General features: G+C 46.0%; 1 protein-coding gene across 1 annotated transcript in view; it reads right to left on the reverse strand.

The window, feature by feature from the left end:
- KIAA2012 (KIAA2012 ortholog) overlaps positions 1–25,362 on the reverse strand; it is a 59,723-nt gene that overhangs the window by 17,222 nt on the left and 17,139 nt on the right. Inside the window, exons 9-15 of the mRNA XM_056861564.1 lie at positions 24,942–25,191; positions 21,469–21,650; positions 20,828–20,959; positions 11,936–12,024; positions 6,272–6,347; positions 6,029–6,175; positions 4,418–4,504 (exon numbers count right to left, since the gene is read on the reverse strand). Coding sequence (XP_056717542.1) covers positions 4,418–4,504; positions 6,029–6,175; positions 6,272–6,347; positions 11,936–12,024; positions 20,828–20,959; positions 21,469–21,650; positions 24,942–25,191 — 963 coding nt within the window. The remainder of the gene's footprint in view (positions 1–4,417; positions 4,505–6,028; positions 6,176–6,271; positions 6,348–11,935; positions 12,025–20,827; positions 20,960–21,468; positions 21,651–24,941; positions 25,192–25,362) is intronic.

A 25,362-nucleotide genomic window follows, 5' to 3' on the forward strand; every position in this document is an offset into this window, starting at 1 on the left:
GGGGACGTGCTACACATACTGCCCATTAATCCAGAATCTTGTAAAGAGAATATCCCACCTTGTACAGCATACATGTAATGTACATAAAGAAATGCAACGCTGCTGCTGATTATTTCCCAGGAATGGCAGAGACAAGAAAGTCATAAATCAAAGCGAGGAAGTTGGCCTCTTTATAACATCCTGACACTTGGCTTTCCTTCACACATCTCCTTGCACCTTCTCAGCATGGCAGTCGCCCATTTTGACCTCCCACTAAGCACTAAAGCGCTGGGAGCTTCACTTACCATTTTTTTTACACTTATGTCACCAGTCAGAAAATCAATTTGCACCTCAAGCCCAAACTTCCACATTATTCTGACACCCAGTTCCAAAAGAGGTTTCACCCGCTTGCTCCAAAATGCATTACACTTCACCTCACATATCTCTTCTCTTCTTTTAACAACGCAGGATCGATTCTGATACCTTCTCTGGCTCGGGAACAGGGCGTGCAAACTTTTTGGCAATGACAGAAGTGAAAGAACACAGAACGATGACTGGCACGAAACTGTCTTGAGAATTGCTAAGAAATAAAATGCTGGGGGGACAGGGGGGATAATCTTGGGACAGCGGGGATAATCAGGAAGGAAGGCAGGAAGGCAGGAAGGCAGGAAGGCAGGAAGGCAGGAAGGCAGGAAGGCAGGAAGGAAGGAAGGAAGGAAGGAAGGAAGGAAGGAAGGAAGGAAGACAGACGAAAGACTGCAGTAAAATTTGTATTTAGAAATAAGGCTATGCTGTTAGACTTTGCTTCCTGTTAGGAACACTGCACGCTGGTGCGGTCCCAAAAATAGTGAAGGGAACTGAACTCCCAGATGCATATGGACCTGATTCAGATTGGAACCATGGCAAAAGGGGAGTGGAGGATAAACCTCCTGGCATCCTTTAGATGCAGATTAATTAGATGCAGATTACATTATGCAACCTGATTTGAAAACAACTATGCTGCCACAGTTATTTCTAAGTGTCTAACCCAACAAGGTCTTCCTGACCTGGATGGCCCAGGCTAGCCCAATCTCATCAGATCTTGGAAGCTAAGCAGGGTCAGTCATGTACTTGGATGGGAGACCATCAAGGAAGTCTAGGGTTGCAGTGACAAGCAATGGCAAATGCAATGGGAGGGAATGGCAAACCACCTCTGTTCAGCTCTTGCTTTGAAAACCCTATGGGGGCACCATAAATCGGCAACTTAATGGCACTTTGCAGGACAACAAGATGCTGAAGGACCCTGTACTGTTTCCCCTACTGAAGCAGCCCTCAATACATGTAAATTTCCCCAGTGGGGCAAAGAGCTGTTCCCTGGGGTAATTTTAGATCAGGAAAAGGATGCCAGGAGGTTTATCCTCCACTCCCCTTTTGCCATGGTTCCAATCTGAATCAGGTCCATATGCATCAGGGAGTTTAGTTCCCAGCACCCAAATTATATGCAGAAAACACCCAAATTACATGTTATATTCAGTGTGTGAGCAGGTCTTCAACATTCACTTTACGGGGTTCCATCCCATATGACCCCAACTCATATGAAGGCACACAGATTTTCTAATATAATTCACATTTCTGTATCTATAGTTCTGTATGTAGATAGTATAATAATTAGAAGATTAGAATAAAGAGCCAATCTCTGTCCCCCTTCCTCGAATTACCACCGTAACCCAAGTGAATGTAAAACTTCATGCCTCTAGCAAAGTCAACCAACACCTCCACATCTACAACGCTAGGAAAGCCAATTTACTGTGTAAAGATCTAGGATTCCCCCCCCCCCCTGTGCTTCTTTTGGTGAAACTGTTGTAGGAAGAAAAAAGCGAAAGGGGGGAAAATACATAAATGAGCTCTTTGGATACAACTCTGGAGGGAGTTTTCAGAGCTGAAATTGTCTCGTTGTTACAGACTTACTCATAAGAGTTTCTGTGTGTGTGGACTTCAGAAAGAGAAATCAACTGGAAGATAAAAACCCATGCTGTGTGCAAAGGTGTGCTTTAGGAACTTCCCTGGTGCGAGTAATCGGCAGCTGAGGGAGTTAAGAGGTTTAGCTAACAAATGCCAGAGAATCACAGATGAAGGGAACGAAACTCCCCTGCTAATGCTCCGCGATGTTTTCTTCAGCATTGCCAGCAGCTCAAGAAAACCACTGTTGCTTAGCGGTAGTCTGATGTCTCCGCTCAATAAAGCCAGGAAGCTGGGAATCGATAATTATAGACCTATTTTTTTCTCTCTCTTTAAAAGTACATTCCTAGTTTTAATGAGAGGTTCCAAAGAACTAGTCCTTCGTTTTTACTCCCAAGTTCTCTCGGGGCCTATTCACCTTTCCCGTCTCGTACAAATGCATGCATGGAGCGTCTGTTGTGGAAAGCGCTAGTGAGTTTTGATGGCTACTCTTCTCTGCGATAAACACAGAAGCAGCGACTGGGAAAGAATCAGGACCCCCTCCCTTTTCTACATAGTTTTGTGGAGACAAGTTGTGTGGGTATCCATTCACAATTGCGCATGCGCATTCATACCTAGATAGAAGTTTGGATCCTATGCTTTCTTTCTGTGTACGCAGTGCCCCTTTCCACTGTGGGGTGGTGGTCTTCTGCTCTGGAATGTCTTTCCAGCACTAGGACCTTCCGGTCATCTAAGCCTAATGTCTTCCAGTGAGCCCAAAAGCCAGAGGAACTTAGGAAAGCAAGGTATAGAACCAACACATATGGTTCAGATCCTATACGTTCTGGGCATGGAGTAGGGGTCACTGGGGGTGTTGGGGGGGAGGTAGTTGTGAATGTCCTGCATTGTAAAGGGGGTTGGACTAGATGACCCTGGTGGTCCCTTCCAACTCTATGGTTCTATGATTCTAGAACATAAGAACATAAGAAAAGCCATGCTGGATCAGACCAAGTCACATTAAGTCCAGCACTCTGTTCACACAGTGGCCAACTAGGTGCCTCTAGGAAGCCCACAAACAAGATGACTGCAGCAGCATTATCCTGCCTGTGTTCCACAGCACCTAATATAATAGGCATGCTCCTCTGATCCTGGAGAGAATAGGTATGCATCATGACTAGAATCCATTTTGACTAGTAACCATGAATAGGCCTCATCTCCATGAACACATCCACTCCCTAAAATCTTCCAAGTTGGCAGCCATCCCCACGTCCTGGGGCAGGGAGTTCCACAATTTAACTATGCGTTTTGTGAAGAAATACTTCCTTTTATCAGTTCTGAATCTCTCACCCTCCAGCTTCAGCAGATGACCCCGCGTTCTAGTATTATGAGAGAGGGAGAACAGCTTCTCCCTGCCCACTCTCTCCAAACCATGCATAATTTTATAGACCTCTATCATGTCTCCTCTTAGCCACCTCCTTTCCAAGTATGATTCAGCCTTCAAACTTGAAGATGAGGCTACTTAAGGCTTCCATGCTTTCTTCAGTCATATAACCCTTTTGAAATCTCTTGGCGTATATTCCAAGCTCTCTCAACTTGCCCAGGTGTCTGCAGCAGCCATGCATTGCTTTCCCACCTTCCTTTACCACCCATGGCAACTACTGCAATCTGCTGTGCAGGTGCATCTGATCAAGAGCCCCTCCATCTGCGCATGCGCAGGAGAGTGCTTTGAGCTTGCTCTTCTCTGTACTGCGAGGGAAAGGAAGGCCCCTTTGGCCACGGGATCAGCCTTTGCACTTCCTCCAAGCTCTGTTACAGCTGTTGGAAGATTTTATCATCTCAGAGTCACTGCAATGGAGATCTGTTGTGGCTTCTTCAGAGCTCAAGGTAATTTCCCTGCATTCCTTTCACAAGTCCCCAACACAGGGGAAACTACAAACCCTATAAGGCAGTGGTTCTCAACCTTTTTCCAACCATGGCCCCCTTCCGACCTTGTTTCCTTCCTGTGGCCCCCCTGTCCTACCGGTAGAAAGGTAGCTATTTAAATGTTTTATTTGCAAATAGCCAAGGAAAAAAGAAGAAGCATAAACAGTCACACAAAATGCACACATGCAGTTCTTTTTGGGAAACTGAAATTTACAAAAAATACCCCACAAAAAGGGAATACAACACGCTAGTAAACAACAGTGTTCACATACAGGGGAGAACAAAGCCTCTACCACCATTGCACAAGGTTACAGCGATACAAAAATCCACAGTTGCAAACGATGCATAGAAGTGCAATGAAGAAAGTCATGTGTTAGGTTTTCATGTGCTTCTGTTTTCTTCACTTCTCACTTCCCTCTGTGGCCCCCTAGTCTCGTGCCGTGCCCCCCCATTTATGCAATTTTCACCTGTGGCCCCCTTGGAATATCCTAGCCCCCCCCCCCAGGGGGCCATATGGCCCCAGGTTGAGAACCAAAGGAAGTTTTATTCATTTGTACCCGGACTTTCTGGCCACCAAGTTCCCACATTACATCCTCACCTCTGGAACTTCTTGCCAGTGGCGTGGAGTTCAGCCGGGCCTTGCCTCTGGAACTCCTTCCCTGCAACTGCTTGCTTGGCACCTGTGCTGTTAAAACAAAATTATGTAGGCATTTTCTCATGTCCACAATTTCTGCCTGCTGATTTATGGCTGCTGTGGATTCTGTTTATGGGTTTATTCTGAGTCATGTTGCTTCACGTTATATTGTTCGAAGAGTGCTGTAAAGGGCCTTGCAAACAGTTGGTGGGCAAGTAGAATACAAATATTGTAATTCAATAGCCAAACAAATAAACACCCATTGTTAACAGCGTGCCCAAATGCCTCCGTGCCATGTTACCCTTGATCCAATCAATGACAGCCCAATCTGCGGTCCAATTTGCACATGGGGCAATTTCTCTCACCTCCTTTGCACAGGTGTAAAGGGATATCTTTGTGGACCACAGAGAGGCAAAGCCTATTTTTTTCTCTTATTCGTGTGAAGGAAGATGGAGCACAGTGGGCTGTCAGGATTGGAGCAGTGGCAGGAGAAAAACAACAACCAACAGTGACATCAGCTATGTTACTATATGAATTCCCGGGGAAACCCAGAAGTGACCTAGGCAGCTCTAGGAATAAGAACATAAGAATGTAAGAAAGGCCCTGCTGGATCAGACCAAGGCCCATCAAGTCCAGCAGTCTGTTCACACAGTGGCCAACCAGGTGCCTCTAGGAAGCCACTAACAAGACGAGTGCAGCAGCACCATCCTGCCTGTGTTCCACCGCACCCAAAATAATAGGCATGCTCCTCTGATACTAGAGAGAATAGGTATGCAGCATGACTAGTATCCATTCTAACTAACAGCCATGAATACCCCTCTCCTCCATGAATATGTCCACTCCCCTCTTAAAGCCCTCCAAGCTGGCAGCCATCCCCACATCCTGGGGCAGGGAGTTCCACAATTTAACTATGCGTTGTGTGAAAAAATACTTCCTTTTATCTGTTTTGAATCTCTCACCCTCCAGCTTTAGAAGATGACCCCATGTTCTAGTATTATGGGAGAGGGAGAACAGCTTCTCCCTGTCCACTCTCTCCAAACCATGCATAATTTTATAGACCTCTATCATGTCTCCCCTCAGCCGCCTTCTTTCCAAGCTAAACAGCCCTAAGTGTCTTAACCGCTCCCCATAGGACAGTTGCTCCAGTCCCCTAATCATTTTGGTTGCTCTTTTCTGCACCTTCTCAAGCTCTGTAATATCCTTTTTTAGGTGTGGTGACCAGAACTGTACACAGTATTCCAAGTGTGGTCTCACCATAGATTTGTACAAGGGCAGTATGATGTCAGCAGTTTTATTCCCTATTCCTCGTCTAATTATGGCCAGCATGGAATTTGTCTTCCACTGGAGACTCGATGGCTTTACTGGGTTTTCCTTGGAAATGACATAGCAACACAGCTGATGCCCGCACCCATTTCCCTGCCACCAACCCTCCCAGTGGTTGCCAGGCTCAGAGTATATGACATACAGAAAAATGTGTTTTGCACCATGTATGCATGCACCACAAAGCCATAGTTCTTGTAAATAGTCAGCGTTTGCTACTCTTTTGTGCGTGCATGCTGATACAAAAAGTCTCACTACCTTCCTTCTGCTTTGGGACTTGTGTTTTTGGCAATCCAGAGTGCCCCTTTTTCTGTTTCCTCTGCAGCAGGAGGTTGTTTCCATGGAAGCCATCTTGAATTTGCTGAATCTCTTTTCTGGATTCAGCACCAGTGCTCCCATTTCCTAGTCCGTAAAAATGAAAGGGGTATTATTGTTCACAGAGCTTCCTATTCACAGATCTAATGTTGATACTACCTGATTAAGCCTATATACATTTACCCATGGTGCTTTGTTCATTTGGTGGGCAGCTCTCAGTTTCTGGTACTCTTCCAACTTCTTGTGTTTGGGGATTTACCTTTTAAAAAAGAAGAAGCAAATTTTTGTTGTAAGATCTGTCTTTTTTACAAGTATGGATTATGGCAACCTTCTGCTTCTTTAGTAACAACTGGATTTAGGGTTACCACAGTGGTGGTGGGAGGCCAATGGTGGCATGACACGTCTAGGGAAAACCCAAAAGTGACATCACACCCTCTCTAAGAATCAATGGAAACTCTATGTTAAAAACTGTTGGAATATCTGTTGTAGAGATATTCCTGTATTTAGCAGAGTGCTTCAAGCTTAGCATTCAGCAGAAGCATACCCATGCGTGCGTGTGTGAAAATAAAAGGGGCATCAGTCGTGTGGTCTAATCAAACTAAAGTACATTTATTGTTGAAATACACATTGGATAGGAAAGGACAAACAAGGGTCCCCTATCCTGATCTCTCTTGCTAATTCTCTAGGTATAAAAGGGTATCTGCCTTCCACTCCATCTTTGGGTGGGAAGGCCTGGACGCATGGAGCGCCCGGCTCTAGGTCTTGCTTGGATGATGGGCAAAGGGAAAGAGAGAGAGGGGAAAGTTTCCCTGACAATATATCTCTAAACATCAAAGGGGACAGGATAGGGTGAGGTGTAACTACAGATACCTCCCGAGCCCTGTCTATCTATCTGACTCTCTGTGGTCAGTCCCCCCTCTTAATGGGTAGGCAAGTGACACCGTTAGGAAGGGCAGATTTCCCAACAAAAACCATAGAGGCTCTGGTAAACCCTAGAGAGGACTGACATCACTTCTGGGTTTCCCCCTGAAAGTGACCCTAGTCCTCTCTAGGAATCTCTGAAAACTCTATGGCTTTACCATAGAGTTTCCTGTGATTCCTAGAGAGGGGCAATGTCACTTCTGGGGAAACATGAACCCCATGTCCCCACCTCCCCAGTCTCCTGCTGGTTGCCTGGCAACCCTAGTGGACTGGGAGATAGGCTTGCCAATTTGGGGGCTGTGTCTAGGGAGGATGGAGTTTGGGAACGGGGGAAACTCAGGATGTAATTCCACAGAGTCCACACTCTGAAAGTGCCATTTGTCTGTGGATCTTTAGGCAGAGTTCTGTCAGGGAAGTGTTGTTTTAATCAGAAGAGGGTTATACAGGGGATTAGTAAAAACGAAGAAATTACTATTGAAATGAGCAAAATTGGCAATGACATTTTTTTAACTGTTGCAGTAGGCTAATATGTTAGAGATGGCTTAAGGACGTGGCAGCTGCCGCTAGACCAGATCAGGTGAGAGAAGAGTGACAGAGGGGAGAGTTCAGCATTTCTTGAACCCACAAAGACGCGTCAACACAAATGTGTACATATGCAGAGGCTGAAACCCAACAGAGACCTAGGTGAGCTTAAACCCTGGGACATTCATAATTTGGATTTATGGACGATGAATGATTGTTCCAGTGACTAGTGGGGCACTGCAAGACAGGCTCTTGCTTTATTTCCATATCCAGAAACTTCTAAATCAGCAGGGTTTTCTTATAGAATAAAAGTCCAGTGGCACCTTAAAGACTAACAGCATTTATTCCGGTATGAGACTTTGTGAGTCACTGCTCACTTCCTTCGATACAACGGTCGTTTATGCATGGGAGTTTTACCTAAGGTTCTTTGCTCGCTGGACCCACACTTTCCTGTTGGGTATCTGTGCACCAGCAGTCTCCAAGCTCAAATCGAGAAGCATTTGAGTCCCCACCCCTTGAAACGCTGCTTAGTAATTGGGTGTAGTGCTTACTATGAGAGAAAAGTCCTGTCCCCCACTGCGGAAACCAACTGCTGTGTTAAAAAGCATTTTAAAAACAAAAACAAAACGGAGCTCTCTAAAAGTAACGGGGGAGGAGGGGGGAGAAACCAACCCTCATTTTTAAAATCCTTTCTTCTGCTCAGAAAGAACTCCCAGGAAGCAGAAAGCATTTTAATCCCCCTCCCTTGACACGCTGCTTTGTAATTGGCTGTAGTGCTTTCTGTTACAAAAATGTCACTCCCCCAAGCTTCCTTGTCCCATGCTTTGCCTTATGCATGGGGATTTCACCCAGGCCGATCTCAAGGGAGATCGAAGAATCGGGTTAGTAGAGGAACGGGAAGTCCCAGGATTTGTGAGGCCTGGCAGCAAGGTAATCTCTAATGGAGGGAAAACTCATGCATAACTCCAAGGAACAACCGAGGCAGACTGAGGGCGAATGTGAGTGAAAGTATCCATGCACCGTGTTCAACCCGTGTTCAACCCGGAATAAATGTTATTAGTCTTTAAGGTTCCAATAAACTTTTGTTCTGCTACAAGAGACTAACACAGCTACAGCGCTGGGGTTTTCTTGCAAAAGACAACCTCCCATTGACCATATTACTTGCACTGATGGAGGCAGCAAATGGGAGAAACCGTTTCTCCGGAGGGAATCTTCCCCTCCAGCAAAGCACATTTGGGCACTGAGAAGAAAGAAAAACTTGGTCCCAGGGAGATCTGGCTCAGATTAGATTTTAAGAGCTGTCAGCTCCCAATCCTGAGCATGTCACTAGCGTCTCCTCTCTGCTGTCTTGTTGTTGCACAACACTTTCTCCCTCAGGTAATAAAGTGTGTGTGTGGGGGGGAAGGGAGGCTGTGACAGATTAGACACATTGAAAAGTGATGACAGGAATGTCTGGGAGTGGCGGCCACTGGAGGAAACTCCTGTATTCAGGATTCAAGAGTAGAAAACGCCTAAGACTGGTGGTGGAAAGCGCTGTCAAGTCGCAGCCGATTTATGGCAACCCCCGTAGGGTTTTTGAGGCAAGACACAAACAGAGGTGGTTTCACGTTCCCTTCCTCTGTGTACAACCCTAGACTTCCTCGGTGGCCTCCCATCTAAGCATCCACCAGGTCCAACCCTGCTTAGCTTCCTAGATTTTTTTTTTTGCCCTCAAGTCACAGCTGACTTATGGCCACCCTGTAGGGTTTTCAAAGCAAGAGATGTTCAGAGGTGGTTTGCCATTGCCTGCTTCCACGTCACAACCCTGGTATTCCTTGGAGGTCACCCATCCAAATACTTGCCAGAGCTGACCCTGCTTAGCTTCTGAGCTCTGATGAGATCAGGCTAGCCTGGGGCTACCCAGGTCAGGTCCTAAATCTGTACGGGACACATAAAGATTTATTTATTTATTTTGGATTAGATGGGAGAGGGGTTAAGAAGAAAGCATGGGACTATCCAAAGCAGGCGCCGTTCAGTCTTAGGACCACCGTTTTTAAGAACTCAGGCACTGATTGACAACAGTCGTCCCTAATTACTCTTGGAAAGGTGAATCTTTAGTGACCCAAGACATACTGAGAACAATAATCTTATCATTTATGTAGCACACAGGGAGAACAGTGGCTAGACCACATAGTGAGTTTGTGGCTGAGGCAGGATTTGAACTCGGCCCTCCCAGCTCACAGTCTTGGCCTGCGCTACTGTGTCGAAACCACTGGAATCAAGGTTCCTGAACTGCAGCTATTCTGTGCTTTTATCATTATGCAAAAATGGACTGATAAATATTAATAATGCTCACAGTGGGGAGTCCAGTCCGTTCATTCAAAAGAGTAAAAAAAAATTCAATATTGGAGCTTATCTTCTTGCCTGTCTCATCTTTTAAAAAAGACTTTTCTTTTATCTTTGTTCCTTTTCTTTTCTGCTTTAAATCTTGCCCCCCTCCCCCCCCTCCGTGGATTATTGCTAAACATTGAAACCAAGCTTCACAAGAGGCAATAGAAACCTGTCCCTTGGAAAATATCCTACAGCCAAAACAAATGGGATGGTGTTGTCTTTTTTTAAATGCTTTTTTCAACACAAATCTTCAACCTCTTTCTGTAAAACAGCGATTCCTAAACACAGCAGTGACACAAACACATTTATCTACACTCTGTCCGTTCACCAATTGTCTTCAAGCGCATGGTGGATGAGCCGATTTGTCATCACCATGCCCCTGTGGATCACGACTAAATTTTCCAGTGGGAGAACAAAATTTTCCTGCTTCTTTCTTCCTACTTCAGCCCACTGATTGTCACAAAATGCTGCAGAAGGAGGAGGAGGAGGAAGAAGGAGGAAGAAGAAGAGGAGTTGGTTTTTACATGCCGACTTACTCTACCACTTAAGGGAGACTCAAACCGGCTTACAATCACCCTCCCTTCCCCTCCCCACAAAAGACCTCACAAGGTGTCTGTTGTGGGGAGGGGAAGGGAAGGTGATTGTAAGCCGGCTGAGAGAGTGTGACTAGCCCAAGGTCACCCAGCTGGCTGCATGTGTAGGAGCGGGGAAACAAATCCAGTTCACCCTATTAGTGTCCACCGCTCATGTGGACGAGCGGAGAAGCAAATCCGGTTCTCCAGATCAGAGTCCACCGCTCCAAACCACGGCTCTTAACCTCTACACCACGCTGGCTCCCTGGAAGGACAGGGGACCCTTAAGAATGACATCAGGCCGGTCTGCAGTAGGAAGGGGAGGGCATCGGTGGAAATTGTCAATTTAGTTTGGATCCAACCGAACTGGTGCTAGCCAATCAGTCCTGTCCACTGCTGGCTTTTGTGCCAACCTCTAGAAACATTTTTTTAGCCTGGACAGAAAAGGGTACCTTTGCACTAAAAGCAAGTGATTATGCTTTTTCAAACCAGTCCCATTGCTCTAAAATGTTACATCTGCCTCCACTTTTATAGGAATGTGGATCGCTCTCAACAGCCAATTATATAACAAATAGCCGAAAGAGGGATAACAGAGACTCCACTGCGAGGGTATGATATTAATATGTTTACGTAACTTCAGACTACACCGTCTCTCCAGTTCTATGTGTCTCTGGCAGCAGGAGTTAGCAGAAGAGCTCTCCTTCATGCCGAGATTAAACGGCATTGCTCAGAGGAAATCTCTAGCATGGAAATGGAAGGAAGCACTTCAACTGCTGTAGTCATGAAAAGTGTGGATAGTCTTCTGTCTTTGCACTTATAGTAGTTGGGGAACTGGTGCTGTCAGGGTTGGACTTTGGGGTGGAAGTTTGGGGCCCTGACTCAGCAGGGCCCCCCCCAAAAGCAGGCTGTAGCTTTGGGGAGGGGCCGTGGCTCAGTGGCATGCAGAAGGCCCCAGGTTCAATCCCCGGCATCTCCAGTTAAAGGGACTAGGCAAGTAGGTGATGTGAAAGACCTCAGCCTGAGACCCCGGAGAGCTGCTGCCGGTCAGAATAGATGATACTGACTTTGATGGACCAAGGGTCGGATTCAGTATAAGGCAGCTTCATGTGTTCATATGTTTTTTTTTAATGGAAAGGGCCATGGCTCAGTGGTAGAGCATCTGCTTGGCATGCAGAAGGTCCCAGGTTCAATCCCCAGCATCTCCACTTAAAGGGACTAGGCAAGTAGGTGACATGAAAGACCTCTGCCGCTGCTGGTCAGAGTAGACAATGCTGACTTTGATGGACCAAGAGTCTGATTCAGTATAAGGCAGCTTCATGTGTTCTTGTGTACATACCATCTAAAGGAGAAGGGGACACAAGACCATTAAGTATAGAGTCCAAAATTGTCTACTTGCACCATGTTTTTGGGGGGTGGGGTGGGGAGATCCATGAAACTTATAACACAGTATCATCAGCAGCACCTTCTCATCCAGTTCTGGAGCAGAAAAGGAGATCTCCGACAGGTTTCTGGAAACACCAATTTTTGCTTCAAGGGATCCTGTGCCATCCACTGTAATACGAAATCCAAATTGAAATAATTCAAACCGCTGAATTAATAAGAGGAAGGAACTCGTACTTAACTCTAGAAATCCCCCAAAAGCTTCTGCTTAATGTATTCACAGAACAAGTAAATCCTCTGTTTAATTGCTCCGATTGCAAAGTCTCTAGTCTGATTCCTTAAACTGACAACACCTCAATCACCAGATAAGCAAAACCTTTCAGGCATTAGGCAGAGATGGGCAATCATCCTTCATCTCCATGAATTAGGCCGAGACAGCACTGAGCATGCAGATGAAGCAACGTTTTCCTTGTTTTAGGAATTAACCAAATTTACAGATCTGTTGTACTAATGAACAACAAAACCTCAAGAAGCCCTCGTGGAGCTGCAGGAAAAATATGCTTGGAAAAAGAAGCCTGTGGGAGGAAATGGTGCCCATGTCAGCCGGATGCTTAAAGGGGAGGAACATGCACACCATTTGATAAGGAACTTAGATTGCGGCCTTTCCAAAAAGATGGGAGAGAAGAAGAAGAGTTGGTTTTTATATGCCGACTTTCTCTACCACTTAAGGAAGAATCAAACCAGCTTACAATCACCTTTCCCTTCCCCTCCCCACAACAGACACCCTGTGAGGTAGGTGGGGATGAGAGAGCTCTATCAGAGCTTTAACTAGCCCCAGGTCACCAGCTGGCTTTACGTGTAGCAGTGGGGAAACCAACCCAGTTCACCAGATTAGCGTCTGCCGCTCATGTGGAGGAGTGGGGAATAAAACCCGGTTCTCCAGATCAGAGTCCACCGTTCCAAACCACCGCTCTTAACCACTACACCATGCTGGCAGGTTTGCAAAAGAGCATATCGAGGATGGGGGAAAACCTGAAAACAGGATGATTAGAGAATGATGTTGTGTAGAAACTTAAAAAAAATACACCCTTCAGTTTGAAAGCCACATTGAAGAAAAACCTCCATATGGAAGCAGCCTGAGAGTCATGTATGTTTGGGATTTTGTATTTTAGATTGTTCTGATGGAAACAGAGAGCGTGATGGTAAATGCAAGCAGGTTCCTTGAGGGGGATTTTGGAATGTATTCAACACAACTTTCATTCCTGTATCCATGCTCCTAACTGCCATTCTGTTGGAAAATGTGCCCTTCTAGACGGGGTCACTTGCCTGCACATTTAGAGAGGGGGACTGACCAGAGAGTCAGATAGATAGACAGGACACGGGAAGGTTATCTCTAGTTGCACCTCACCCTCATTTCATGTCCCCTTTGATGTTTAGAGATATATTGTCAGGGAAACTTCCCCTTTGCCCTTCATCCAAGCAAGACCTAGAGCCGGGCGCTCCGTGCGTCCAGGCCTTCCCACCCCAAGATGGAGTGGAAGGCAGATACCTTTTTATACCTAGAGAATTAGCAAGGTAGATTAGGATAAGGGACCCTTGTTTGTCCTTTCCTATCCAATGTGTATTTCAACAATAAATGTACTTTAGTTTGATTAGAGCAAACGACTGATGCTCCTTTTATTTTCACACACGCACGCATGTGTAGGCTTCTGCTGTTTAGCTTAGCTTAATGCACTCTGCTAAATACTAGAAATATCACCACGATAGATAATTTCCAACACATTCCACACAGGCAGGAGAAGGCAACTTACAGTGAGGGGAAAAAGGTATTTGATCCCCTGCTGAATTTGCCCGTTTGCCCTCTGACGAAGAAATGACCAGTCCATAATTTTAATGGTAGGTTTATTGTAGCTGTGAGAGACAGAATAACAACAGGAAAAACCCCAGAAACCCAGAAGACAAAAGTTAGAGATTGATGTGCATTATAATGAGTGAAATAAGTATTTGATCCCTTTGCAAAAGATGACTTAGTACTTGGTGGCAAAACCCTTGTTGGCAATTACAGAGGTCAGACGTTTCTTGTAGGTGGCCACCAGGTTTGCATACATCTCAGGAGGTATTTTGTCCCACTCCTCTTTGCAGATCCTCTCCAAGTCAGTAAGATTTCGAGGCTGATGTGTAGCTACTCGAACCTCCACAGATTTTCGATGGGATTAAGGTCTGGAGACTGGCTAGGCCACTCCAGGACCTTAATGTGCTTCTTCTTGAGCCACTCCTTTGTTGCCTTGGTCGTGTGTTTTGGGTCATTGTCATGCTGGAATACCCATCCTCGACCCATTTTCAATGCCCTGGCTGAGGGAAGGAGGTGCTCACCCAAGATTTGATGATACATGGTCCCATCCATCGTCCCTTCGATGCGGTGAAGGTGTCCTGTCCCCTTAGCAGAAAGACACCCCCAAAGCATAATATGTCCCCCTCCATGTTTGACAGTGGGGATGGTGTTCTTGGGGTCATAGGCAGCATTCCTCCTCCTCCAAACACGGCAAGTTGAGTTGATGCCAAAGAGCTCGATTTTGGTCTCATCTGACCACAACACTTTCACCCAGTTCTCCTCTGGGTCATTCAGATGTGCATTGGCAAACTGCAGACGGGCCTGTACATGTGCTGTCTTGAGCAAGGGGACCTTGCGGGCTCTGCAAGATCTCAGTCCTTCACGGCGTAGTGTGTTACCAACTGTTTTCATGGTGACTATGATCCCAGCTGCCCTGAGATCATTGACAAGTTCCCCCCGTGTAGTTCTGGGCTGCTTCATCACCGTTCTCATGATCATTGCAACTCCATGAGATGAGATCCTGCATGGAGCCCCAGACCCAGGGAGGTTGACAGTTAGGGTTAGGGTTGTCACCTTCTCACTATGCTGCTTGGCAATAGTCTTGTAGCCCAGTCCAGCCTTGTGCAGGTCTACAATCTTGTCCCTGACATCCTTGGACAGCTCTTTGGTCTTGGTCATGGTGGCTAGTTTGGAATCTGATGGATTGATTGCTTCTGTCGACAGCAGAACCCTAACCCTAACCCTAACCTGGCTGGTTGATAGGGGATCAAATACTTATTCCACTCATTATAATGCACATCAATCTCTGACTTTTGTCTTCTGGGTTTCTGGGGGTTTTCCTGTTGTTATTCTGTCTCTCACAGCTACAATAAACCTACCATTAAAATTATGGACTGGTCATTTCTTTGTCAGAGGGCAAACGGGCAAATTTAGCAAGGGATCAAATATTTTTTCCCCTCACTGTATATCCCACCCTCCCCAGCAAGAAGCTGGGCTCAGGACTGCAGAGAACCCTCTGCAGTAGGGTTGCCAACCTCCAGGTACTAGCTGGAGATCTCCCACTATTATAAATGATCTCCAGCTGATAGAGATCAGTACCCCTGGAGAAAATGGCCGCTTTGGCCATTGGACTCTATGGCATTGAAGTCCCTCCACTAACCCCGCCCTCCTCAGGCTCCACCCCAAAACCTCCCGCTGGTGGCGAAGAGGGACCTGGCAACCGTACTCTGCAGTCACAAGAAATGTGTTTTAAGAAGTGATCCTGGAAATGTTACTGATGAAAAGAATCTAGTTGAGAATGCTTAGTTGAAGAAAGACCATAGTATGTTATAAGCAGAAACAAGGGAAACTGTCTCAAATATCAAAGGTGAATCATAGAGTTGGAAGGGGCCATACAGACCATCTAGTCCAACCCCCTGCTTAATGCAAGTGTTTGCACAATAGGGGGAAAACCCAGTAGAACAAATCATGTGATTCAAACAAGTGAGCCAAGTCACATGTTATAGGCTGAAAAAAGCAAAATGCTCTCAGATGTACTAGTCAGTCTGACCTGGACCTTTTCCTCATGCTATGTAGCCCCTTGATCACTAGGGTTGCCAGCCTCCAGGTGGTGGCTGGAGAACTCCTGCTATTACAACTGGTCTCCAGGTGACAGAGATCAGTTCCCCTGGAGAAAATGGCCGCTTTGGCAATTGGACTCTATGGCATGGAAGTCCCTCCCCTCTCCAAACCCCGCCCTCCTCAGGCTCCACCCCCAAATATCCAGGTATTTCCCAACCCGGAGTTGGCAACCCCATTGATCACGGCTGCCGTGCAGTGCAGCATAAAACTGGGCTCTGTATCTCAAAAACGATTTAGGTGAAAAGGATGTGACTTGCTAACCCAGAATGGGGCATTACTTCATAAGGTGGGCACACAGTTGTCAAAAAGGAGACTGTGTATCTCAAATCTTGTTATGACTAAAGAGACACACCAACTCTTTGTACAGCGCTGTTGTCTCTGAAGTGGGCAAATAAGTCATCCGAGAAACAAAGCACTTAACGACCCGACGGTGTCCCTGTTCTCCATCTCAAGATTATATTGTTTAGCCTTCTCTGACTTGAATGGAAATATCTGCGACTCCCAGGAATGTGGATAAAGACAAGCCATGATTAAACAAAAAGAAGCAGAAAAAAAGGAGGATTTGGTGTAAACGTGTTACTACTGGATTTGGGGGAACAAATACTATTAAATGTTAACTGTTTGCCATGGAGTTCAAAGGTAGATGCTCTGGAGCATGAAAAATCATGAATGTGAAGCTTGAAGTATACTCGGAGAGAGGGAATAGAAAAGCATAACGAAATTTTATTTTTGCTGTGACAGAATGCAGCGAGCAGCCCTTCTAAAGAGACCGTGGTAATGGGAAAGGGAGAGTCAGCGTATAGTCACAGAAATTTTAATGGTAGTAAACACTGAGCATAGCTTTATATTTTTATTTTTACACATAACTGCGAACTACAAAAAAAAGATAGAAGAAGAAAAGTTGGTTTTTATATTCCGACTTTCTCTACCACTTAAGGAAGAATCTAACTGGCTTACAATCTCCTCCCCTTCCCCTCCCCACAACAGACACCCTGTGATGTAGGTGGGGCTGAGAGAGCTCTATCAGAGCTGTGACTAGCCCAAGGTCACCTAGCTGGCTTCATGTGTAGGAGTGAGGAAACCAACCTGGTTCACCAGATTAGAGTCCGCCGCTCATGTGGAGGAGTGGGGAATCAAACTCAGTTCTCCAGATTAGAGTCCACCGCTCCAAACCACCGCTCTTGACCACTACACCACGCTGGCTCTCAAGTGAGAATTAAAGTTGAGCATAGGCTAACGATGAGAGCCAGCGTGATGTAATGGTTAAAGTGTCGGACTAGGATCTGGGAAACCAAGGTTCGAATCTCTACTCTGGGTGGAAAGTCGCTGGGTGAACTTGGGCCAGTCACATACTCTCAGCCTCGACCCTGGAAAGTATTTGGATGGGAGACCACCAAGGAATACCAGGGGCGTGACATGGAGGCAGGCAATGGCAAATCACCTCTGAACGTCTCCTGCCTAGAAAACCCTATGGGGTCGCCATAAGTCATAAGGCTAACAATACATTAGGATTAGCATGTTTCACCTGAAAATCAGAAAGTACCATTAAAATTATGGGAAGTCTGGAACAAAAACAGTTAAGCCAAGTTTTTTTTTTGGGGGGGGGGGAAACGTCTCATGATTTCAGTAAGAAACTGGCTTTTAAAAAAAATCAAAAACTTGTATGTATGGTATGTGTATGTGCAGTTCTAAACAGTTATTCCTTTTAATGGACTGAGATGGGGATAATTCTATTTAGGATGACACTCTCAATCCGATTTGCAACCAGGAGAGTTAAAGCTGGTTGTAGAGAGAAAGAGAAGGTGGAAGACATCCTGTCTCCCTCCCCCAATTTCTCCTTCGTGTTTGCCACCAAAGGTCTCTGGATCATTGGAAGGCTTGACCCACGAGAAGATCAGATTTGCCCCTCTTAAGAAGCTCATTTCAGAACAGGTAAACAGACAGGAATGGACTGGGAAGTGTGGACGATTGCTAGGCTGTCGCAAGGCCCACCACACCCTCAACTCCTGAACGGAACCACCAAGAGTCTGAGAGAAAGGTCCTGAGGCAGCCTCTGCCACCTTTCCTGGGGCTACTTAAAGACCTGTACACCCTGAGGGCAAGGTAAAAGAGATAACCAGGTAAGGGATTTCATACCATCAACACCTCAGAAGACAACCAAAGGACCTGAGTCTACCTGTGTCCAGTGTCCAGATCACGCAAAGTGATGGTATCGCTTTACTCTGCTCTGGTTAGACCTCACCTAGAGAATTGTGTTCAGTTTTGGCCACTGCAATTTAAGAAAGACGTAGACAAGCTGGAACGTGTCCAGAGGAGGGCAACAAAGATGGTGAGGGATTTGGAGACCAAGTCCTATGAGGAAAAGTTGAAGGAGCTGGGTATGTTTAGCCTGAAGAGGAGAAGACTGAGAGGTGATATGATAACCATGCTCAAGTACTTGAAGGGCTGTCATATAGAGGATGGTGCTGAGTTGTTTTCTGTTGCCCCAGAAGGTCGGACCAGAACCAATGGGTTGAAATTAAATCAAAAGAGTTTCCGTCTAGACATTAGGAAGAATGTTCTAACAGCTAGAGCGGTTCCTCAGTGGAACAGGCTTTCTCGGGAGGTGGTGAGCTCTCCTTCCCTGGAGGTTTTTAAGCAGAGGTTACATGGCCATCTGTCAGCAATGCTGATTCTATGACCTTAGGCAGATCATGAGAGGGAGGGCATCTTGACTATCTTCTGGGCATGGAGTAGGGGTCACGGGTGTGTGAGGAGGGGAAGTATTTCCTGCATTTTGCAGGGGGTTGGACTAAATGACCCTGGTAGTCCCTTCCAAATCTACGATTCTACCTTCCAAAGTGGACATTTTCTCGAGGTGAACTGATCTCTGTCGCCTGGAGATCAGTTGTAATCGCGGGAGATCTCCAGCCACCACCTGGAGGTTGGCAACCCTAGCTTCAGTACTTTTATCACCTCCACATTACAGATGGCGTCTTGCTGCAGGGTGCTTTCTCTAATGTTACCTATAATAAGCTCATGGCAGAGACAGGATTTGAACCGGGCGCTTCCTGCTTCACAGCTCCTGTCCCTTACCCGCTGTGAAGTACCTTTGGCTTCATATTAATTTGCACCCAACCGTTTCTACAGCACAGCATGGGATGAAGGCGCTGGGGCAGGGCCATTTGGACCACATTTCCCAGCTGGGTCCACTCTCAAGGGCAGCTTCAGGGGAGAGAGGTGGGAGACCTGCTTTATCTCACAGGGTCCTCCAAGGGCAAAGCACGTGTTAATGAAGCAGGCCTTTACTATAATCCATCCAACACGGCGAAAGCCTTGAGAGTTAATTACTCAGGCCGGGGCTGTCTCTCTGAGTCAGCCAGGCAGGGGGAGAGATCTGAGGCCTCAGCCGATCAAAGGCCCCCGCGCTCTGCCCATTCTCCGGTGACTCAGCCTGAGTGCTTCTTTAGCAGACTTAATGGTGTGAGATAAAGGTTCCTAACACTACAGCGCTTTTCCTACTGCTGATAACAGCCCCCAGCAAAACCCCTGCTGGAGGAGCGGTGGGGGGAATAGCTGGGGAAAGCGTGGAGGAAACCCCTGAGCTAGACTTCTATGGCGCTGAAGCCCCTCCCCTCCTCAAACCCCGCCCTCCTCAGCCTCCGCTCCCAAAACCTCCCGCCGGTGGGGAAGAGGGACCTGGCAACCCTACCAAGCAGCCATTTTCTCCAGAGGAGCTGATATTGTAATGCCTATAATCTTCATTGTTATTGGAAATGTATGCTTTTATACTCAGTCCGCATACTCACACTTATAAAGATGCTAAGCCCGGGGTATAAGGGTTAGCATCTAGCACAATACCATATTCTGCACACATATATAATGGCAATACCCCATGTATAAGGGGTCAAGTATTATTCTTTGGTTCCTATTCACTCCTGTGTGATCACCAAGTTAGCATAAACTGGCATCCACTACGAATCAGATGCCAGTGAGATCATCCTTGCAGGCCTGGTACAGGTAGCCACCCTAATGAGGCCCAAGGCAGTGATTTAGGGGTGTCAGATGAGAATGTTAAGTTTCGTTTCTCCATTACAGATCATGTAGCCACCTAAATCCACGCCTCAAAACCATACTGACAGAATATGCTAATCCAAATATATCCATTATTGGGTCTTTGTGTCTCTACGCACTATATTACGTAATTGTAACACCCCTGACCAGAAGTTATAAACGTTGTTGCAATCCTTTGTTCTGGTGTGTGAATTGTGCATTTGGGCAGTTCTCACCCGGTGTGTATATTGGGCCTAATAAACAAACTGCTTTGAACTCTCAACCTCCTGCTGTATTATTATATTAATACAATAATATTGATATTAATACAATATTAATACAATAATACAGGCATATCAATATCTACCATCTGGAGATCAAATATAATCTCGGGAGATCTCCAGGCCCCAGCTGGAGAAAGCGCAAGAAAGATTGCACAACATGTGCTCTTTTTCCTTGCAAGTCAACAACATGCCCGTCAGTTTCTGATGATTACGTCAGAGTGCCTTTCAGAAGCCTGGTGACTCAGACGAGCTGGCTGAAACACAGTACAAATACCTGAGCAGATTACAAATGAGCTGCCTTCTTGATTTAAAAATGAGAAATGCACTGCTTGTATTGGGCCAATTCCAACAAAGTAACTTTTCAATTATCGTTACACATGCACACGTTCAAATTTATCTTTCTATATAGACAGGCACGCAAACAAACCCACACGAAATGAAATATGTTATATATTGATATATTTTAGAAATGTTTAAATATATGCCGTCTCTCTTTTGAGTGGAACTTTACAACTTCACCTGTTCTGTACAAATCACTGCACAAATAAACTTGCTATACAAATATTTTCTGAACGTACACAAGCAGCATTGTCTTGAGGAAGACACCGATCAGACTAACTCATGTGTTTTGGTTGTCTGGCGTCCGCATTCTATATGCACTTGGCTCTTTATCAGCAAGAGGCTCCTGTAGCTTTTGTGCTCTTACCTTCTTCCACCGGAACAAATTCAAGATATTCAGGATCTCTAGTAGCTTGAACGGATCCCAAGGGCGATGGACAAACATTTTCTCCATCACGACCCACAGGGAGACTGCTGAGTGAAGTGCCAGTATGACATTCTGGAAAACAAGGGAGGGAGTTAAGTGAGCAATGGTGTTAAAACGTATAGCCAGGAAACATATGCTATGCACTTGGGTGGGACTTGGGTACCACTACGAAGTTAGTCAACCAACTGGGAACTGCAGCTGATGCTAACTCTAGGTAACCCCTGCTTAAATCCTTCATTTCCATTTAAAGTTTTATTTACATTCAGAGGGGCCAGAATGTTTGGCAATTGAGAAATCCAGCATCTGTACTAGAACAACAGCTGTAGTTGGACATCTCCTGCTATTACAACTGATCTCCAGCTGATAGAGATCAGTTCCCCTGGAGAAAATGGCCGCTTTGGCAATTAGATTCTATGGCATTGAAGTCCCTCCACTCCGTAAACCCCACCCACCTCAGACTCCGCCCCAAAAAGCCTTCCACTGGTGGCGAAGAGGAACCTGGCAACCCTGTTTGTAGACCAACATAAGTCTCCGTATACGATGAAAGGTAGTTAGATTCCCTGCACAAAACTAGTGATTACCTCCCAGTTTTTCTTGCATAACAGTGTTAGTAATTCCAACAGGTAGATCCTTACAAACACCATTTATGCCAGCACTGGTGATGGTGGAGGTTTCAAAGACAGCCCTTTTATCCTGATCTCCTGGATCCTTCTTTCTGGTGATTGCTGACAGGGGACCCAACATTGGGACGCCATCTTGGATACTCTCTGAAAAGAAGGCAAGGGAATAGAAATGAAGAACAGAAAAGGTGCTGATTAAAAAAGCACAAGATACAATAGTAGTACAGGATGGGGAATGTCATTCATTTGTATGATCTTTCTTTGCAAAAGATGTAAAGAAAGACAGTGCTCTATGATATGGTTAAAAACTGGTTTCAGTATGAACTTTCATAGATAGAGGACTGTTTTACCAGCTGGGCTCAACACTCATTGGCTGGCACTTGGTGGACCATGAATCTTTCTTCCCCATCCTCTGTTGAAAATATTAAAATATGCATTTTCTTTTGTTTTTCAATCCAAGGACAAAACTTCCTTTAATGGGATAAACATACATATGGAGTTTTATAAATGAAATTAGAAAAACAGCTGCACTCTGAAGAATACAGAAAGGTACAAGACAGAGAAGAAGAAGAAGAAGAAGAAGAAGAGGAGGAGGAGGAGCAGGAGTTGGTTTTTATATGCCGACTTTCTCTACCACTTAAGGAAGAATCTAACTGGCTTACAATCTCCTCCCCTTCCCCTCCCCACAATAGACACCCTGTGAGGTAGGTGGGGCTGAGAGAGCTCTAAGAGAACTGTGACTAGCCCAAGGTCACCCCCCAGCTGGCTTCACGTGGAGAAGTGGAGATACAAATCCAGTTCACCAGATTAGCATCCGCCGCTCATGTGGAGGAGCAGGGAATCAAACCCGGTTCTCCAGATTAGGGTCCGCTGCTCCTAACCACTATGCTCTTAACCACTAAACTCTATTCACCCTAAGGTAGCAGGGGGAACCCAAGGCAAATACTGTTTCTAAAGTACATTTTGCACACAGCGTCAATGGCCAAATAAACATTGAGATGTTGCTTAACTAATCTTCGATAAAGGGAGCTTTGACTCTCGAAAGCGCATACCCCCAAACTCTTGTTGGTCTCGAGGGTGCTACGGGACTCAAATCTAGCGGTTCTACTGCAGACTAAACACAGCCACCTTCTGAAACTATCTTCATGAAAGAGCCATAAAAGGGATCTCCAAAGCGGCCTCCTTTTCAGGTGAATCCTAATTTTCCTCATGCATTAAGTTTTGATACAGATTTACTTGTGTCATGCAGACTATAAGAAGAAAAAGAGTTGGTTTTTAATATGCCGACTTTCTCTACCACTTAAGGAAGAATCAAACCGGCTTACGATCACCTTCCCTTCCCCTCCCCACAACAGACACCCTGTGAGGTAGGTGGGGCTGAGAGAGATGGAAGAGAGCTGTGACTAGCCCAAGGTCCCCCAACTGGCTTTGTGTGCAGGAGTGTGGAAACGAATCCAGTTCACCAGATTAGGCTCCGCCGCTCCTGTGGAGGAGTGGGGAATCAACACAAGGTTCTCAAGATCAGAGTCCCCCGCTCCAAACCACTGCTCTTAACCACTACACCACGCTGGCTCTTTGTTTTTACAGAACCAAATGCTTCCTTGCCTAATGCCACTAAGAAGATATTTCGTGTGTTGATGACTAAGCATACGTTTCTCCTGTCCAGGCATACGGGCCTGGGTCTGGGATACTTCAACTGTTGCTACCAAATGGCAGGGGTGCCTCCTTGCATGGAAAGCTGCTTGTGCGAAGCTGAGCAGTTTCTATCCAAGCCAGACATCCCCTCCCCAAAGTGAGACATTTCCCTGGCAGATAAACAAGTGGGGAAATCTCAGGGACATTGTGTAACTACGTGGAGAGGAATCCAAGTATTTCAGCAACCACAGTGCATATTTGAACTGGGTCTTAGGATCCAACTGGGGAAAAAAATTGGCAGGCAGAAGACCTGGGATCTCCTGTGGGTTTTTTGTTTTGTTTTGTTTTGTTTTAAGTTAAAAGCAATTATGTGGGAGGGGGGAAGAGAAGACAACCAAATGGGACAAATAGCACTGGTTGTTTTGCCCTGACCTGGATGGCTCAGGCTAGCCTGCTCTCCTCAGATCTCAGAAGCTTAGCAGGGTTGGCCCTGCTTACTACTTGGATGGAAGACCACCAAGGAATACCAGGGTTATCATGCAGAGGAAGGCCATGGCAAACCACCTCGGTTAGTCTCTTGCCTTGAAAACCCGACTGGGTTGCCATAAGTCAGCTGCGACTTGATGGCACTTCACACATAAGGGTTGTTTTGCCTTGACCTGGATGATCCAGGTTACTCCAAACTTGTCAGATCTCAGAAATGAAAGCAGGGTCAGCCCTGGTTAGTTGGGAGACTGACAAGGAAGTCCTGGGTTCTTGAGCAGAGGCAGGCAAAGGCAATCCACTTTTGAAAGTCTCTTGCCTTGAAAACAATATAGAATCATAGAATCATAGAGTTGGAAGGGACCACCAGGGTCATCTAGTCCAACCCCCTGCACAATGCGGGAAATTCACAACTACCCCCCCACACCCCCAGTGACCATGCCCAGAAGATGGCCAAGATGCCCTCTCTCACATGATCTGCCTAAGGTCACAGAATCAGCATTGCTGACAGATGGCCATCTAGCCTCTGCTTAAAAACCTCTAGGGAAGGAGAGTTCACCACCTCCCAAGGAAGCCTGTTCCACTGAGGAACCACTCTAACTTATAAATTTCTTCCTAATGTCTAGACGGAAACTCTTTTGATTTAATTTCAACCTGTTGGTTCTGGTCCGACCTTCTAGGGCAGGGGTGGGGAACCTTTTTTTCTGCCAAGGGCCATTTGGATATTTATAACATCATTCGCGGGCCATACAAAATTATCAACTTAAAAATTAGCCTGCTATATTTGGTCAAACATTTAGCCAAGAGGCACAACCGGAGACGGCTCTGAGTGTCTGCCACGTAGTTTCTCCACAGCCCGGGTGGGAAAGGGTTAACACAGTTTCTTGGGTGGTCCTAGCAGCTCCATAGCTAACAACTCTTCTGCAAGGGGGAAAAAAGGTTCCTTTTCTTGGCAAAACAAACTCACATCCACCTTGAATAGAGGGTATTCCTGTCTGCGGGAGGGGGCGGATCACCAGCCTTAGATCCTTCTGAGCTAGAGATCTGCCAGGACCCATGAAAGGCCAGACCAAATGATTTCGCAGGCCTTATATGGCCCCTGGGCCTGACGTTCCCCACCCCTGTTCTAGGGCTATGGGGTCACCATAGGTTGGCTGTGACTTGATGGCATTTTCCGTGAACAAGGGTTGTTTCCCCTTATCCCCCACACTGTTTTCCTGCTAGAAATTGCCTCCCCGAATTGCTATTTCCTCAGTAGAGGAAAACATACAAGTCCTTCTATATGCTTTGCGCTCTGTCTATTTGCCTGGGATGACTAACCTCTTTGATGTGGACTGTTCGTTTCAGCTCCACTGTCTCTCTTTCTTGTCTTCGTCCTACTGAGGGTAAACTCTCCGTTACTTATTGGAGGTAAGGAAAAACTACACTGAGGATTCTGTGGGATCTCACTGCTGACCACCAGGCGCTGCTTGTTTCTGTGTCCTGGCTCAGGGACGTGATCATCTGACGAAAGAGCCAACAGCTTATCGCAGACATAAGCCTCAGAACCGGATCTGTCAAAACCAGCTGTTGAAAAGAAAGAGAGAAAATGACTAGAATGATTGAGCAGACTGGATGTTGGCACCCGTCTGCAGATGGTTTCCTCCTGTACTAGCAACATCAATTCCCTGTGGCTTTTTCTGGACTCTATGGTCTTTTATGCAGGGACGATTCCCCACTAAAACAAAATCTGGAAAA

Source organism: Euleptes europaea, chromosome 15, assembly GCF_029931775.1.
Source record: "Euleptes europaea isolate rEulEur1 chromosome 15, rEulEur1.hap1, whole genome shotgun sequence".
NCBI lineage: Eukaryota > Metazoa > Chordata > Lepidosauria > Squamata > Sphaerodactylidae > Euleptes > Euleptes europaea.